The 18,562-nt window shown below is 41.6% G+C and overlaps 3 protein-coding genes across 3 annotated transcripts; 2 read left to right on the top strand and 1 right to left on the bottom strand.

Annotated features, from left to right (window-relative positions):
• Nucleotides 1-57: 57 nt before the first annotated feature.
• On the top strand, nucleotides 58-3,341 carry CSUI_003234 (afg3 atpase family; the record flags this gene model as incomplete). Its single annotated transcript, XM_068063432.1, has 4 exons — nucleotides 58-212; nucleotides 1,604-1,721; nucleotides 2,340-2,367; nucleotides 3,223-3,341. Exons 1-4 carry the CDS (start codon nucleotides 178-180, stop codon nucleotides 3,339-3,341), a joined length of 300 nt encoding a protein of 99 aa, XP_067924594.1. The 5' UTR covers nucleotides 58-177.
• A 425-nt stretch (nucleotides 3,342-3,766) lies between these two features.
• CSUI_003233 (sda1-like protein) lies at nucleotides 3,767-12,518 on the bottom strand (the record flags this gene model as incomplete). Its single annotated transcript, XM_068063431.1, has 9 exons — nucleotides 11,233-12,518; nucleotides 10,352-10,495; nucleotides 9,068-9,385; nucleotides 8,535-8,666; nucleotides 7,638-7,886; nucleotides 6,223-6,390; nucleotides 5,595-5,730; nucleotides 4,479-4,594; nucleotides 3,767-3,940 (listed from the first exon to the last, which is right to left on the bottom strand). Coding segments are annotated over exons 1-9 (1,548 nt in total), but the record flags the coding sequence as incomplete, so codon positions are not given.
• On the top strand, nucleotides 12,298-17,998 carry CSUI_003232 (programmed cell death protein c-terminal domain-containing protein). The gene is made up of 4 exons (XM_068063430.1): nucleotides 12,298-13,800; nucleotides 14,120-14,882; nucleotides 15,860-16,063; nucleotides 16,675-17,998. Exons 1-4 carry the CDS (start codon nucleotides 13,621-13,623, stop codon nucleotides 17,610-17,612), a joined length of 2,085 nt encoding a protein of 694 aa, XP_067924592.1. The 5' UTR covers nucleotides 12,298-13,620; the 3' UTR covers nucleotides 17,613-17,998.
• Nucleotides 17,999-18,562: the final 564 nt, after the last annotated feature.

The following is an 18,562-nucleotide window of genomic DNA, read 5'->3' as shown; positions in this document are numbered from 1 at the left end:
CCTTCATTCGATTTAGGTAGCTTTTCTAAACTTCTTCTTCTTCTGCTTCTTATTCTTCTTTAGAGTTCTCTAGGTATCCATCCGAGAGATTACTTGCCTATATATATAACGGATCAACACGATTTTCATATCCTCGATGTCTTAGGCTCTCTCTTCCTCTTCTTTCTCCTCGCCAGTATGGTCAGTGACGTTCTCTTCATGCGACGGATCAGGTAAAAAAGAAAGAAAGAAGAAAGGGGAGAGAAGACAGAAGGCAGGACAGAAAAGATCAAGAATGAAAGAGAAACATAGAGAGAAAAGAAAAGAAATGGAGGAAGAAAGAAAGATGAAGAGGATTTACGACAAAGAAGGCATCGACCACGCGCTTCATGAGAGAGAGGCCTAAACAGTCACTACTGCGTGTTCCATAGACACCTTGTATTCTAGTATGTCTAGCTATATCTATATATATGTATATATGGATATACATAGACATACTATATATATATTTCTTCATCTATATGTATCTGAAGATACGCACAGGAGATGCAGGGATACTGATGTAGAGTCAGCTATATCTATATATATCTATATATCCATATATATATATATATGTTTTTATGTATATATGTGTCTCTTCTTCACACGGTATATATATATATATATATACATATACATATGTACATAGCTGTTGTGTATGTTTGTGTGGCTGCATGAGTATTGCTGACTGGTCTGTATCTTTTCTTGCTCTTCTTCTTCTTTCGCTAGACAGTCTCTCCCGTCTCTACACACCCCTCACTGTAGACATGCATACATACCTCACAGCACACTAATATGAATATAAACGTATCTATCTATTTATCCATGTATATAGATAGATTAAAGACAGATAGATAGATGTAACACTTTCAAGAGGTCCCCTTTTAATTCATCTGTATCTATTCCTAGGAGGAATGTATTCATACGTGCATATATATATATATATATATCTGTATATATGTATATATATAGGTATATATGTATAAATATATATGTATCTGTATACATACACAGTCTTCATTTTTAAGAAGGCTGAAGACTTCACGTGCATAGTCGACTTTCTTTACACAATTGTATAATCTATCTACACGTATGGGTAAATGGATCTACCTATATGCATCTATCCCCCGTAGTAAATGTATGTCTGTATACATTGTCATTTGTATAGATAGTGAGGTGTTTCTATATGGATATGTATGCATGTGCTAGTGTCGTGTGGGTAAGAGGTAGAAGAGAGGAAGAAAGAAGGAATACAGACGTAATTAAAGATGACTCAGAGGGACAAGAAAAGACGAAGAAGAAAGCCGTGTGTCTTTTCTACTTTTCAACGATCTCTTCTCTCTTGGCGAGAATCTATCCTTCTAGCTATAAGGCAAGCAAGCAAGCAACAAAGACACAAAACAAAGATCAGAAACCTTTCTTTCTCACTCTTTCTCTCTCTCTCTTTCACTTTTTCTTTCTCTTCATTCCTTTTCTTTCAGCGTCCTTTTCTCTCTCTCTCTTTCTTTAATCTTTCTTTCTTTCTTTCTTTCTTTCTTTCTTTCTTTCTTTCTTTCTTTCTCACTCTTTCTTTCTTTGTTTGTAGGAGAGGAGGGGGAGCAGGAGGTTCAGGAGGCTCAGGGAGTGGCGGCGCGGGAGGGTCAGGCCTCAATCGATTTCTCTCTCAAACCTCCTCTAAACGAGCTCGCGTTAAACCCGAATCTGTAAGCCAGAGAGAGAGAGAGAGACATTTCTTCTTCGTCTTTTTTCTCCTCTTTTTCTTTCTTTCCTTCGTTATTCTCATCGCTCAGGATTCTTCGTAGACAGACATCTACACGTGTACCTATCTACCTACCTATCTATGTATATATAAAGGGTGCGTATATCTGTGTATATATACCCATGTAGGTTTGATACATACGGGTTCTGTATTCTGTATCAACTGCCTTGCGTTGCTCTTAGACAGTTGAAGAGAAGAAGGAAATTCCCACAAAGAGAGAGAGAGGAGGTCGATGAAAGAGAGTTAGAAGAATCGATAGATAGGGCAGAGAGCTAGGCAGAGAGGTTAAGAGAGAAAGAGGGAGAGAAATAGATAGCTCGATCGATTGCTATAAGAGACAGCAAAAGACATAGTGAGCGATAGAGAGAAAGGCCAGGAGAATTCGTGCCGATCTTGTTCTCTTCTATCAGTCATAAGCAAACCTCTTTGCCGTCTCTCTGCGTATGTGACTATCGTGAGTCTATCTCTGTATTTGTGTATCCGCATATAAATATATATTCAGTTTATCTATCTTTAATTTATCTATCTTTAATCTATCTATGTGTGTATTTTTCATGTACAGGTGAAGGTTCGATTTGCCGACGTGGCAGGTACGTGGTGAGAGAGAGAAAGAGAGAGAAAGAAAGAAGAAGAAAAAGAAGAGAATAAACTTCAGAAGAAGACGAGGGTTTCTTTCACGTCTCGACACATATCAGTTAGATTGGCAACTACTTACTTATTCCTTTACGCGTGAAAGAGAGAAGAGAAGGAGAGAAGAAAAAGAAAGACCTATCAGGGCAAGAGAAAGACAGAAATCGATCTATGGAAGTCACTCAGTTCACTGACTACTTCGTGTCTATTTGCTTCTTCTTCTTTATATCTATGTATGCATGTATGTATACGTATTTATATGTCTATGTATAGCTATGCATGCATGCATGTATTTTAGGGTTGTTTGTGGAGAAGATGGTTCGCGTTGGTAGGTGAATATCTATTTATAGCATTCTAGTGTATGTACAGATGCTTAGAGAGAGATTGATCGATAGATTGAAGGGGCACATGTGAGTTGTAGCAGAGAGATAAAAAGTTTAAGCAAAGAAAGTTAAAAAGATGGAAAGATAAATAGATAGAGGTAGATAGACAGAAAGAGGTGTGCGAATTATATTGTAGGTATGTGGAGCTGAAGACTCTTTGCATGCACGAATACCTCTGTACGCGATCTTCCTCCTTTTTTTCTCCACTTTAAACCAGGTTCTTTCTTTCTTTCTTTCTTTCTTTCTTTTTCTTTCTCACTCTTTCTTTCTTTCTTTGATAGATAGATAGATAGATTAAAGATAGATAGATTAAAGATAGATAGATAGATTAAAGATAGATAGATAGATTGAAGATAGATAGATTAAAGATAGATAGATTAAAGATAGATAGATAGACGCGACTCTTAGCTCTCTCTCTTGTCTTGTTCTCAGCTCATGCACAACAGAAAGAAAGAGCTTCTTCACTCCGAGAAAAAATCGACGGAAAGTGGGCTTTCCTCAACTGGATGAATGAAGATGGTCCGTCCCATGATCAAAGTATGCTATGCTAACACCCCCAGTCTTTCTCTCTTTTCACCTTCATTATCGTTCACCCCTACATCGCAGAGAAAGACGTAGTCTTTTCCTCTTGCATGTAAGAGCCCGCGAAACACATATGCACTATCCCTTGCCTCGGGATTCTACACACCCCTCCTCAAGACCGTTCGATAGACAGCAAGGACGAGAGGGAGAGGTGGGAAAGGAAAGAGGAAACAAGAGATGAAAAGGGAGAGAACGAGTTGGTGATCATAGCTATGAAACAACTTCGGAGAAAGGCACGGAGAGAAGAAACGATGGGAAAAGCATGCAAAACACGGTCGCTGCTTTTGTGAAGATAAGAATGCAAACACACAGAGAAGAGGACACGCTTACTGATAGATTTTTCTCATTGATTGCCGTTCTAAAGAAAAAAGATGAGAAAGAAAAAAGGAAGACTTACCGCATTTAAGCCGACGGTAACAATCTCTTCACCACGGGTCTCATTGATAAAGACATCTGCAATGTGTTTGACTATAGGCATAAGCTCTTGAGGAGGAACAAGCTCATGTACTGAAGTCGCTGCTATTGCTAGGAGAGTCGAGACAAGGCGCTGATGTGGCTGAAGATATTTCTAGAAAGTCAAAAAGATATAACAAAGAAAGAAAGGAAGAGATAACAAAGAAATAAGAAAGAAAGAAAGCATCGATCGTAGAGGACGTGAGATGGTAAAAAGAAGGACAGAGAAGAGTTGCATCATGTGAAAGGGCAGAGAGTGTAGGGATGGGGTGGTATCGATGCATGTCTCTATGTTGAGTTCTCTACTAGCTATTTTTCATGAAGGTCGCTTAAAAGAAGATTTGCTAGGCTTTACAACTTTCTTTCATTGACTGGTTTAAGGCTTAGCATGTCTTCGGGCAAAGAAACGAGGCTGAAAATACACCCCATGTTCATTCACGCACTTTTCTTGTGAGGAGACACACACCTCCTCCCTTGCTACATAACAGAGATGCAAGGGCAACTGATCGATCCTGAGAAGCTACACATAGATAGATAGATAGATTAAAGATAGATAGATAGATAGACTGAAGATAGAAATATATCACCTTGCTTCTGAGACATAGCTAGCTCCTTCCTCCGAGAAGAAGAGAGATGTGATACGGAAGACAGACCTGAATGAAAGGATAGAAGTTGAAGAGAAGAAGCTTATGCTGGCCGATGAGCCGTGAAAGAAGATTAAGAAAAACAAGGCGAGATGTGAAGCTATCCGACTGTGTCCGTACGCGCGCTGTAAGAAGTCGAAGAGAGACAACCCAGAGAAGAATTTCTTCAAATCTCTCTCAAAGCGTAAGCACCTATAGGATCAAGCTACCTCGAGAGAAGAAATCCCCGGAAGCATTGAAAGTGAAAGAAAGAAAGAAAGAAGAGGAGCTGTGTATGTACGTATAGGGTATCTATGTGTATGTAGAGATATGTATGTATGCGGTTTGCATGTATTGGCTCATTCGCACTTCATAGGGATAGGAAAAAGCAAGTACCAAAGAAGAAAGGAATCTATGTAGAGATGTATGTGAAGACTGCGGATATCGAGAGAAAGACCCTCTATAAAGACATGTAGAGACAGTACAAGAAAGAATTCTTGATCCTCTTTCTCTTTCTCAAGCACCGATTTCGAATGAACGTCTTCCCCCATTCGCCGTGACACCCGTCATGTCTCCTCCCTTTCCCTTTTTCTTCTTTCTCTTCTCTCTTTTGTTCTCTCTCTTTCTTCTTTTTCTTCTTCTTTGTGTTCGTCCCTCTCCTAACGTCCGAAATGCATGCAGGGCTCCCCCGGCACGTCTCGTGAGGGTGAGAAAGGAAAGGAGACTTAGAAAGGAAGAACCTCTTTCATCTGATCTCTTCTTTCTCTTTCTCAAGATGAGCAAAGACATGATTCTTAATGACTGCATTCGCAAACGCAGCAGAGATGGAGAGCTACCTATCTGAAGCTACAAATCACGATTTCGAGATGCATGTAGGCAGCTTATAGATAGATAGATAGATTAAAGATAGATTAAAGATAGATAGATAGATAGATTAAAGATAGATAGATAGATTAAAGATAGATAGATAGATTAAAGATAGATAGATAGATAGATTAAAGATAGATAGATAGATAGATTAAAGATAGATAGATCAGTAAGGATTGACTAAGAAAGTTAATAATGGGTATGTGACAGATATAGAGAAAGATAGAAGGAGGAGAAAAGAAGAAGAAGAAGCATAAAGAGTGTAACAGAGACGCGTACCAAAGAGTTTTTCTGCTAACCCTTGCGGGTCGTAGAGAAGATCGATAATAGTTGCGCTAGCTATGATGGCACCTCCATGAAGCATCTGCTGCTCTTGTCGCTGCTGCTTTCTCTTCATTCGTCTCTGCAATTTCATCTTTCATACCACACACACAAGAAGAAAAGAGGAAGACAAATAGATAGATAGAGAGATTAAAGATAGATAAATAGATAGATTAAAGATAGAAAGATAGACTAAAGATAGATAGATAGATTAAAAAAGAGAAAGAGAGGTAGATAAACCGTCAGAGGGGTGAGAAGGAGAGAAGAACTACGTCAAAATCTTGCGAAGACTTCCTCTCCAGAGTACACCGAATAATTCCCCTCTCTATGGATGGATCTACGTCGATCATGATCTACCTGTGTCGCCGGCATAGGAAGGAAGAATCTATCTGAGTGAAGATATGAAGGAAACACGGTACTCCTGTTGCTTCAAGACGATGAAGCGGAGAAAAAGAAGAGAAAGAGAGAAGAAGAAAAGACGTTTCTCCGTCACCCAAGATTCATATAAGAGCATGCCAACTAGGATCTTTTTCCTCCTTTTCAGAGAGAATAGAACAGAAGTTCTTCGTCTTTTTGTGTCTCTTACTTTCGCTTTTCGAATCTTTTTCTTCACAGCTCCTGTCTTCTTTGCAACACCTTCCTGCGTGCGAGAAAGACGTTTGATCTCTGCAGCGACAGATGCACTTCCTTCATCCTCTCCATCTTCCTCGTCGTCCGAGTCTTCGTCCATATTGGAGATACGATTCGAGGCATTCTACAGAGAGAGAAAGAGAGAGGAAAAATTAGACGAAGAAAAAGAAAAAGATGAAGACAAGAACACAAAGAAGGAGAAGAAGAAAGGAGACCGAGATCTCTGTATTGTACGGAGAATGACAGGAGAAATAGGTCTTCTGGATATCAGAGAGAGACGTATGTGAGAGAGAGTCTCTCCGTCTATAAGACGATAGATAGAATCTCCTTGGTAAACGAATAGCTAGCATCAGCATCATGGTGATCACCGCCTGTTAATTATAGTTGGTTTCAGCAAGATGAAGCCTTCCTGCCTTCTCTGTAGTAGTTCGTCTTCGCTAAGAGAGAGAAGGACAAAGAAGGAAGGCCCGAGTGTAACACTACCTCGCTATTCGTAGGTCCATCCTGGGGTGGTGTTACACTCGGGCCTCCCTTCTTTGTCCTTCTCTCTCTTAGCGAAGACGAACTACTACAGAGACATGTTGAAAGAAGGAAGAAAGAGGAGTCGTGAAAGGAGAGGAGAGGCATAGGCGACATGCGATCATACCTTCCTTCCCGTGTGGCTAATAGAGTGGCTTGGCTTTAAACCAGTTCATCGTCAGATACCTGTGCATAGAGATCTGTAGACATATGTATGTCTGTACATACATATGCATGTGCGTAGAAGACTTACAAAGATACATAGATAGAAGAACTTGGACATAGTAGATACTTGTTTAGGAAGTTTGAAAGAAAGAGAGACTGGAGATATGTTCCTTCTTGAACTCACGAAGCATACAGAGGCGGCAGGAGCTGAGACGTCCTTTTGGAGTATGGAAAAGAGTATTCTACTTGCAAAGATCAAAGCCATTCCTCTTGCTTGACTTTCCCCTCCCCGTACAAGAAAGTCTTACGAGGCGTGTGAGATGGGAGAGACTCCCCGTGTCGTGCGTTCTTATATAAGGAGAAAGAAATGAATGGAAAAGAAGAACAAGAGCCATTCGGTAGAAGACATGTGATGATCGATAGAGTATCAAAGAAAGGTAGGTTAGCTTGAGACGCTTTTCATGAGTGCTATCAACAACCTTCTTTCTGCGGGAAGGTGTATCGTGGAAAACGTCTCTCAAAAAGAAGGAACAACGTCTACTGATAAATGAGCTACGAGAAGGGGAGGGAGATAGATATGATGTCTGTCCCCCCAGATGCCTCAATACACCCGACCTTCTATAAGAGACAGAGAGAGAGAAGAGAAAGGAAAGCAATCGAAAAAGAAGACGAAGAACAACGACCGACCTGAAGTTCTCCGAGAAGAAAGAGAGTTGAAGAGGTCGCAAGCTTGGAATCCCCAGCAAGAGTACAAGCCGCAATGGCATTGACGATCTTTTGGAAATTCTTATTGTTTCTATGAATCATAGCTGCACCTCCCCGATTCTGCTGCTGTCTATACACCTGAATGAGACAGCAAAGCGCTAGACGAGCAGCCAAGGGACAAGAGGGCTTCGCGAGCATTGAAAACAACGCCGGAGATAAAGTGGAGAAACTCTGAAGAAATATGAAAGATAGAGAGACGAAAAAGGAAAGAAAGAAAGAGAGAAAGAAAGTCAAAAAGAAAGAAAGGAATGCATGGAGATTTGTGTGGAGCTCTCATTCCTATGTAGACGTCTGGTCAGTGGTGACTCGAAGAAGGCGAACTTCCGATAAAGACACGTGTGTCTATACACTGGAGACATGGCAGTACGAACGATCATAAAGGCATGCTACAGACACGTATACCCATATAGATAGATAGGTAGGTAGATTTCTATCTACGCGTATCTTACTCTAGCGCAGGTGAAGAGGATAGAACTTGTAGGAAGCACCAATGAAATGAGAACATAGATACATAAGAAGAAGAGGAAAGAAAGAGAAAGTTCATTTTGTCGAGAAGCCAGTTCTTCACAAAAAAACTAGAAAGACTGAGAAAGCCACCTTTTTGTCGGAGAAGAAGAAGACATGAAGAGAGAAATGGACTCGGTTGCAGTGGAATAAAGAATTGACTGTAAGTAGACACAAAAGTAAGAAGGAAGGCATAGACCGAGAGTGTGTGTGTATGTTGAAAAAGAGAGAGAGATAGGAAAGTAAGAAAAGGGGTGAAGACCAAAGAGAGATAGGAATGATAAGAATGGCAATGGCCTTCCGATTTTATCCTACTCGTTGCATGCAGTCTGATGTGCATAGCTTGGAGACATCGCGGGTGACAAAGGAGAAGAGACTTTGGCGGCATGTCTTGTCATTGAGCTGGAGTAGATGACCTGACACCTGAAGCATGTCTAGACACGACAGCTGTAGGGAGGATGGTAGACACGCATACAGACAAAAATCCCAGAGAGAGATCAAAAGAGAAAAGAAATGAAGAAGAAGAAGAGCAAACACTCAGATTTCATCCAGACAATATAACTCGATTCTACTGATCTAAACAATGCGTCCGCCACTACAACATCGATACTCTATAAAAGAAAGAAAGAAAGAGTGAGAAAGAAAGAAAGAAAGAAATATAGATAGATAGATAGATAAACGAGGAGGTCTAACCAATGAAGATGACACATAGGCCTAGTGTGTCGACATGTAGTTTTATGAAGGTGTATGTGTATGCCCTACTCTCTCAAACTGCCTGTCCTTTCTATCCTCTCCGAGCGAGAGACAATGAAAAGTAGGAAGAAAGAAGAAAGAAGAGAACATCGCACCTGCCGCTTTCTCCGCAATAGAAGAAGAGCATTCAGCAAAGCTTGGCGAGTCTGCGGATGGAGAATCGATGCATCATGACCGAGTAGAAGTTGAATCGATTGAGCTAGCTCAGCTGAGAAGTTCTTCTTCTGTTGCGAAGAAAAGGAAGAAGAAGCTAAGCCGTCTGAGGAGTAAGGCGACGAAGTCGATAGAGATAAAGGAAGATATGAAGGAACAGAAGAAGATACAAGGCTGTCCGGGGATGAAGAAGAAGATGGAAGAGCTAAAGAAGCGCTTGTAGAATCTTCAGAAACACGAGGGCTATAGCAAGGAGATGTCTACGAACAAGAAGAGAACAGACGAAAACACAGAAGAAGAAAGAACGTTGGAAGAGGGGAAGAGAATCATAGCAGAGAGGTAGAGAATGATACAGAAGAGCCTCGGTACAGCATGCGACGGTGACAACTACCAGAGAAGAGGAGGTAAAGAAAAGAAAAGAAAAGAAGAGACAGAGGAAGATACAAAAGGAAGTGCGGCAAAGCGTAAAGCTGCGGACGTGAAAGGATTGCTTACGCAAGAAGAAAATCTCTAGAGACAGAAATAAAGAGACGCATCTGTATGGAAACAAAAACTACTACATAGGGCAAAGCGAGACAGAAAGATTAAAGACAGAGAGATAAAGAGATGGGTAAATAGATAGACACGCTGAAGATAGGTAGATAGATTAAAGATAGATTACAGATAGATTGAAGATAGATAGATTAAAGATGGATGGAAACAACGGCAGGTGAGTATGGGCACCAAAGCATGAGAAGACTCGATCTGGAGAAAGGAATCGAGAGATATTTAGCTGTCTTCTCCTCTTTTCTCATTTCTTACTTAGCAGGTGATGTATCTATTCATAAATGTACATGGAGTAGACATCGAAATAGATTTTGACCCACGCCTCTCTACCAGGTGCATATGCCACTGTACGTTGTACGGACTCTTTCTATGGAGAGATGTCGCAGACTCTTCTTGCACATGTGTATACCTACCTACCTCTCTCTCTCTCTCTCCGTCCCTTTCTACAGAGGTATACATCTTTATATCTCTCTCTCTCGATATATATACATATATATGTACATATTTATGTATATCGTAGCCATCTCTGTAGCTCTCTCGCTCTCCTTGTCTACGTATGATGTAAGTATGGCTGTCTCGCTATACATGAAGTCATGTGCATGTAAGTACTGGAGGAGAATACAGAAAGAAAGAAAGAAAGAGTGAGAAAGAAGGAAAGAGTGAGAAAGAAAGAAACATACATGAGCAAGAAACATAAGAAGCTGCTGTAGACCTTTAACTGTCCTCTGTGGGTGTTCTTTGAGAACTGCTAGCTGACTATGAAGATGAGAGAACTGAAGCTGAAATTCTCCAAAGTAAGCTGGAGGATCTCTCTTTATGTTATTCTGTAGAAAAGAAAGAAAAAGGAAAACAGAAATCATCTTAAGAAAAGATCGGTCGTTCCTGTATCATGTAGCTTGTCTGACCACCGGCAGTCTCCTTGCCTCTCTGGTGTACATACACTCGAACACACCAGACTCCCAGAGACAGGGAGAGAAAGGCACGAGAAACTGCTTGCTTCCCGCAGTGAGTATAGATAGACAGCTGAGACATGGGGAGCTACCAAGAGATTTCCTTTTTTACCGATAGAAGAGAAGAAGAGAACAAGCGAAATGCCTTCTGGGTAGGTGTAAGTGAGGACGTGATCCGTTATATAGATTAAGAGAAAGATGTGAGAGAAAGAAACAGAGAAAGAACGGAAGACGGTGGCAGTGTCGATAAGAAAGAAGAGAAAGAGAAGAATGTACACAAATAGAAGAAGACGGGCCTCCATGTAGATTTTAGAGAGAAGCAAGATCCGCAGCTGTTCTCTTCACTCGTGAGAGGATGGATCTATGCATCCCTCACAATTCACCCAGTTTGAGATATACAAAGAGCCTCTCAAATATCTTTCGTGAAGAAAAGAAGTAAACAGAGATAGATATCTCGCAGAAGAAAAGGACAAGAAGAACATCCGAAGGGAGAGAAGAAATAGATCAAAAAGAACGAGAGAAAAAAGGGAGAAACATGAATGAAGGAAAGAAGGAGTGAGAAAGAGAGAAAGAGAGAAAGACAGAAAGAAAGAAGCAGTTGTTTTTCTGACCTGAAGAAGAGGAAGGTTTGATGTCGCTAGCTGTTCCTTTGCCTCCCCTCCTCCTCCGTCACTCCTCCTCGACCCACCAAGCAAATCATCGCAGAGAAGGCCAGCCATCATTGTCTCTTAGTAGCCATGAATGAAGACACCAATATAGAAGCGAACTTTCTCTTCTCTCTCTTTTTAGATTCTTTCATAGAGAAGAAAGGAAAGAAAGAGAAAGGAAGAGAAGAAAGATGACGGGAATAGAAGGGTAGGAGAAAATATCGAAAGAGGAAAAATCCAGCTGGTCAAGACGCAAGCTCATCAGGAAAAAACAAGAAGGTGCATGAATGAGGAAAGAAAAGGAAGAACGAGAGAGATGAAAGAAGAGAGAGAAGAAAGAGGAAGAGAAGAGAAAAGAAAGATTAGCACATCTGTATACTTCGTGCTCGTGTAAAGAAGTTCCCTCCCTCTTCCTTCTCTTTCTCCTTGTTCTTCTTCATACTCTCTCGTACATTCTTCACAAGAATTCTCTTTCTTTCTTCCTTTCTTCGATGTCTCTGTGGAACTCCTTCTCTCTCAACCTTCTATCCATCTCCTCCGAAGAGACCTTAACCTTCTATTTTGATAGCCCGTAGTAAGCGAAGAGGCTCATAAAGATAAAGAGAGCAAGAGATAGACAAGAGAAGTCGTCCAATGTCTTGTTATGTGTATGTCTGTCTTCACTAGAAAAGCCCCAGAGTCGATCATCGAACAAAGGCTTGTCCTTCTTCTTCTCTCGCCTCTCAAACGGCGATTCTTCGAGAAGCTGAGAGGAAGAACAGACTCTGCGGGAGAAACCATGGCAAGAAGGAAAAAAGATGTATAAGCAATCTCTCACACAGAAAAGAAGAAAGAAAGAGAGAAAGAAAGAGAAGAAAACGACTGTGTTGTTTCAGACATTCGATTGTGGTTTTCCATGCATGTGGTTAGGAAGAGGTTCTACCGATGCATGCGCATGCAAACAAAGAAAAGCCCCACACAGAGAGACAGCGAAATGAAGAGAGAAGAGACACCTCTGCGAGGAGACAAGAGACCAACAAGCAGGAGCAAGAGATGAAGAAGAAAAGAAAAGAACCAAACAAAGAGACCGGAGATGATCGTGCTCAGGCAACAAGCTTCAAGCCTCTTTCTTGAATGGGGTGAGAGAGGGTTCCATTGGAGAGAAAGAAAAAAAGAAAGAAAGCGAGAACATCCCAAGTCTCTCGAGTTGCTCGATAGGGGTAGTAGACGAATCTCAAGACGGCAAAGGAATTGATCTTCATTCAACTGCATGCAAAAAAGTAGAAAATAAGAGGATGAAGGGGAACCCCAGGACACATCGATCTTGGAGCATCGACGACATGTGAGAACGGATGATAGATCTCTCTACTAAGAGTGAGTGCAGTCAACTCTCTTTCTGTCTTTCTTTCCTTCTTTCTCTTTTGACCAGCTGAAGAGACAGAGAGAGAGGAAGATGCATCCCTTAAGAGAGACCAAGCAAGTTTTCTACACATGTCTTTTGCAGATGTAATAGAGAGGGAGATCATAATGCGGTAGCATGAAAGACTCTCTGTTCTCTTCTCTCTGCTTCTTTCCTGAGCCTTTCCTCTTCTTGGTTTCCCTTGGGAAGAGAAAAAAGAACGATGAGGTGTTAATTCATACCATGACCTGCAGACGTCGAAGTGTTTCTTGTCTTCTTGATATCTAGCGAAAGATCCAACCTCTTCTTTCTCTAGATGACAGGAAAGCAAAAGAGGTAGCTCTTCTTCTCCATCTTTCTATTCTTCTCTATCTCTTCTTCATCCTCTTTCTCCTTCTCCCGCAGGGATAAACGGAAGGGCATCTACGCTATCTGAGGGGCATCTTCTTATCATCTCCGACAGGCTTGGATCAATCTTCTCTATCTTCTTCTTCCTTCTCCTTCTTCTACCTCGCGAGAAGCAAAGAGGTCTTTTCTTTTTCTGTCTGTTTCTCTTGTGCTTTTTTCTGTTTTATCTTTCTTCTCTTTTCTTTGAAAAGAATGAGGGAGAAGTTGGCGAGTGTTTTATCTTTCGGAAGAAGAAGAGAAAGAGATCTTCTCTTCTTCTGTTTCTTGGCTTCTTCGTCTTTTTCTTTCCCTTCTTCATATAGCTCACCGGCGTATCTTGATTGATAGATTAGCTCCTCTGCCGATCTCTTTTCTCCTCCTGGAGAACTGCATTCCTCTTCTTCTTCTTTGTCATTTTAAGAAAGAAAGAGAGAAAGCTCTTCTTTCTTAACTCCCCTCACCCCTTCGTCTCTCTGGTGTTGCCCTCCCCCTTTCTGTCTTATCGTCTTTCTCTCTTTCTCTTCACCTAGAAACATTCCTTCTCTCTCTTCTTCTTTCTTTTCTTGCCTTCATTGGCCTTAATCATCATGGATGGAGAAGAAGTTAACTTAGGTTTTCTAGCTGAGACGGCTTCACAGAATTTACGTCGTTGGCTCTTTCCTTCGAAGCTTGGAGGTCTGCCTGCATGGCCGGAGCCTCGGCGTCTTCCTCCCGTCTCTCATTTAACATGCAATGCATGCGCTCACCCCCAAACCTTCATCTTACAGGTAACGCCCACATCAAGCATTTCAAAAGGGAGATATATATATATCTCTCTCTTCATTGTCTCTTTACAATGTTTTCAGCGAGTCAATTCTACTGTCTTCTCCATGAGCTTTATGATTGGCTATCTCCCTACGGGGAACGACGATCTATACATCCATATAGGTATACATACAAATATATGTGCACGTGTATGATATAGATAGATTAAAGATAGATAGATATAGATAGATAGATAAATAGATAGATAGATAGATGAAACACCCCCAGTGACATCTAGAGGAGGCGAATAACTAACGACTGCATGTGCTTTTTCTTTTTCAGATTTACGCTCCTATCGAGGACTGTGAGGCTGCCTTTCATCGGACACTCCTCTTATTCGGGTGTATGCAATGCGGAGGTGTATATACACTGCTTCGATGTCAGATGCCTCGTGAGAATCGAGTCTATCCCTCTTATCCTTTATCTGATATCGACGCTTCTCTCTTCTGGATGAAATGGAGAGACATTTTAGCACTCTCATCTTTCTCAAAGCAAAGCTCACAAGGAGAAGAATTGGGAAACTCTTCAAAAGAGAGAAAGTCACTCCGCGACGCACATCCCTCTTCCGAAAAAGAGAAGAATAGCAAAGATGAACCTAGGCATGGTGGAGAGACGAAGGATAGGGATCGACAAGAAGAAAGAAAAGGACAGGAGAACCATGTAAAACCGCTTTCTTCTTCTTCTTGTAGCGAGAGAGAAGAGAGAAAGAAAAGAGAATCTGGAGAAGATGACCTTACATGTGACATAGAGAGACTTCAGCGTCAAGAAAGATTTCTTTCTCAGCATACCTGTCCTGTATGTGGCTTACCGTCTATCTTGAAAAAAGGAGAAGAAAGCGATGGGAGAAAGGATGCAATCGATGGAGAGAACAAGAGAGAAGAAGAGAAAGAAGAAGAAAAGAAGAAAGACACGAAAGATAGAGAATTGAGAGAAAAGAAGATCTTTGAGCTACTTCATGAAAGAGAAATCAAGCAAGAGCATATGAGTGTTATCGATCTTGATGTAGAGGATGCTCTTGTGGAAGAAACCAAACATCGAGCTAGCTGTAAGGCGTCTCCATGCTAGGTCGGCTTCAAATCGATTGTCCGATTCCTCTGACTATAACCTACCGGGTTCTGTTCCTTTCCCCTCTCGTCTCCAAACTAGTCAGTCCAGAGAGATCTCCACGACTCCTATATAACATGTAATCTCGCACATGTATGTAAAGCATCTAGATACATACATAGATACATCCCCGTGGTATATCTGTATGTACATTTATATCACTGTCTATATATGCATATATATATATATATATGTACAGCGCGAGAATATGTATTTGTAGATGTCTAGGTGTTGGTTGCATTAGAAGAGACAGACGTGGTAAGCAGGCGTATGATCGGACCATCCCAGTTTTACGTTCTGTCTCCTCGCTTTTTTCTCTCTTTTTCCGAGCTTTTTTCGTTCTTTCTTCCGACTTTTCTCTTCTTTCCTTAGCCCAGTAGACATCTATATCTTCTATCCAGATGGCGTCTTGTGCAAATACACCCCTAAAGATCGATTTATAGAGTGCTATAGATATGTACCTCTGCTCATAGATGAATCTAGAGAAAAAAGAGAGAGTATTGTAAGATCCGAGTGTATGTACATCTCTCTTGTGGAGACACAAAGCAATCTATGGCTCTCCTGCCCAGTAGCGGTTATGAGCCTTCCACATGCAGGTGAAGTCCCCCCCGATCAAAGAAAGCGGGAAAAGACACACACCTAGCCGGGAGATTTTTGAGGTCTCTACTCATGAATGTAGACCAAGAGAAAGCTACGTGCATATCCATACAATGACTTCAAGATAAACCATAGATATTGATACACGTGTAGGAAACCGTACGTGGAAGTGTAGATAGATTGATTGGTTGATTGATTAGATATAGATAGATAGATAGATTAAAGATAGATAGATAGATTAAAGATAGATAGATAGATAGATTAGAGATAGGTAGACGACCGTATCTCCAGAGTTCTGTGTGTGTGTGTGATGGTGTGTAGTGGGTGTGGACTGTCTCCACAAGAGATGTGAGATCTTCTTAGAGCATCGTGGAAGAGGCTTATGCTGTGCTCTCCCGGAGTTTGAGCTTGAAGTGGCCGAAGAAGAAGATGAAGGAGGAGGAGAAAACAGGGCAATTAAGGAAGACTATACACACGAAGAAGAACTCTATAAAAAGTATCGAGAAGAAGAAACCTCACACCCAGGTGCCTTTAATATGCCGATGGCGATACACCATAGAAAGGAGAATGAGCTGCTGTATAAGATGCTATGATTCTCTCTTCTCCTATTGAGTGAATGGTGTCTTCTAAGCTTATAGGAAATTTCTTCTCTTTACGGTCCTCTCCGTGTTGTATCTTGCTATATCAGCAGCGTGGAATAGCCGCAAGAACGCCCGTCCGCATGTCTATATATAAGGAAACACCGTACAGATGTGCATTGATAGATAGATAGATAGATAGTTTCCAGGGTCCTCTATCGTTTCAGGTGCTTTCTGTAGACTTGATTGAGCTTTCATTTACAACATGGAGAGAAAGCAAGGAGAGGACACACTGTTTCTGCGACGTGGTAGAAGACCGCAGAGATGTTTTCTCTCTCTAGGTTCTCCCATTGATGCTTCCTATCTTCCTCAGGATAGATGCACTCATAGTCGGTATGTGCTGTATGTCAAGTCCCTATGTATATACACTGTATCTATCTCCCTATCTCCCCCCTATCTTCGTATATATGTATATCTGTTGTTCTTCTGGGGGCGTCTGCGTGTAGCTGTTTCTATATGTGAGGTGGACTGGGTGTGTGTGTGCATTTCCATTCACAGATGCAGTTCTGGATGAATCTGAACAGGAAGCCTTTGAAGAGATTCATAATGAGAGATCAACTTTAGATCCGCAGTTACTTCATTTCTTGAAGAGATGTAGCTCACCAGCATCGAGCCGAGGACACGTCCTTCGATACGCTCTAGGCGGTCGGCCTCTATGGCCCTTCTCAACGAATCAGCTAGCTACCGACCCTCCGCCTTGTGACCGATGTGGAGCACCTCGACAGTTCGAATGCCAAGTGCAACCTCAACTACTTTTCGAGTTGAAGAAGTTCTTTGATAAGAGAGAGAAGGATGAGTATCTAGCAACTAGCGATAGTCAGAGCAATACTACGAGGACTTCCAAGGGGCATGTAGATCAAACAAAGGAAAAGATCATGAAAGAAAGAGAGAAGAGCAAAACAAGCAAAGGAGGTGGAGAGGATATGAAGGTAGCTCATGATGAGAGAGAGGCATGTGAGGAGAAAGAAAGCGATGAGAATCAAGAGAATAGAAAGGTGTTGAATGGACAAGGAAAAGAAAAGAAAGAAGAGCTGAAGAGAGAAGATAAAGAAGGAGATGAAAAGAAGAAGGAGAAGAATAAGACGAAGGTAGGGAATCTGCCAAGAGAGGTCGTAAGGAAAGATCCTCGAATGATAGCTCGAGAAGAAGCTGCTGAAGTAGCTTCAGAGCGTCTTCACTTTGCAGTGTTGTGTCTATACACCTGTTCAGCTCACTGCACAGGAGAAGGGAAGATTAAGCAAGACTCGAGAAAGAAGGAAGAAGAACAAGACAATCAAGAAGGGAGAGAAGGAAATCAAAAGAAGCTCGACAAGGCTGCTTCTTTCGATGAAAAAGATGAGGGGGGAGTGTATCCTTATACCATTGAATATGTGTATGTCCAGCCGGACCCGTTTTACGCTATGGCAAAGGAAAAGAAAAAGAATACAACATTATAGAGAATAGACTCCTCGTCTCTCTACGATGTAGATTAGCTTTCTACTCCTCTGTCTTCTTCGCTAAGATAAATTGTCATATATGAGGCCTGGTAGACCCAGGGCTTTCTCGTGGTGAATCCACCCAGGTCTTTTTCTTCTTCTTCTTCAGTCACAACTGTGACTTCTTCAAGGTAGATAACTTTTCTTTTCATTTCCTTCTTCATGATTGATACTGACACCGTCGACACCTGTTTTCTGGCTGTTTTATGTATGTACATGTCGTTTTCAGTTCAGTGTGAAGTCGACTGGACTTCTTTTGCCGGAGATTTGCACTCTCCTACACGTCTCTCCTACCCTGAGACTGATGGTGTCATTTCTGTAAAGATTCATTCGAAGAAAAGCTAGCAAACTCTAAGGCTTGGTTGTGCTCACGAAAGTATAGAGATTTCTCGTTTTACTTGGATAGGTTGGAGCTTGGGTGGGGGGGGGACTTACATTTCAAGAAAGGAAACAAGCTGCCACCCCGCATAGATCTCAAGACACCATCGGAGTGTCTTTTTTTCCAGAGACAGTCTCTACGGGTAGCTAGCCGGGATTTGCATCATAAAGGTTCTGGTCCCGCGAGAAAGCACGTTCGTAGTCTAAATATTTTCTTCCTTCTTATATCAAGGTAGGAAACACAGGAGTGAAGGATGGGATGAGCCTTCTTTCTCTCTTGTCAGTTCGATGTCTACAGCCATGCATCGAAGAGAAAGGATAGTAAGAAATGTGAAGGCATCTATCAGAGGGAGGAGTCGGGTGGTGCTACTGCTGACAGGTGTTAGCCATAAGCAAAATCTCGAGATAGCACGATGTTGATGCGTTTTTCACCAGAATAAGCACGCATCTATTTGAAAAAGTCCGGGCTTGTCAAAAATGCTATCCCCGCTCGTAAGTTGCGGGGTGACTCCTAGAGATACCCACGCTGAGTT

This window comes from Cystoisospora suis (assembly GCF_002600585.1).
Source record: "Cystoisospora suis strain Wien I chromosome Unknown contig_1415, whole genome shotgun sequence".
In the NCBI taxonomy this organism is placed as follows: domain Eukaryota; phylum Apicomplexa; class Conoidasida; order Eucoccidiorida; family Sarcocystidae; genus Cystoisospora; species Cystoisospora suis.
The sequence above is the reverse complement of the archived record's forward strand: the minus strand, read 5'-3'. Positions and strand labels throughout refer to the sequence as shown.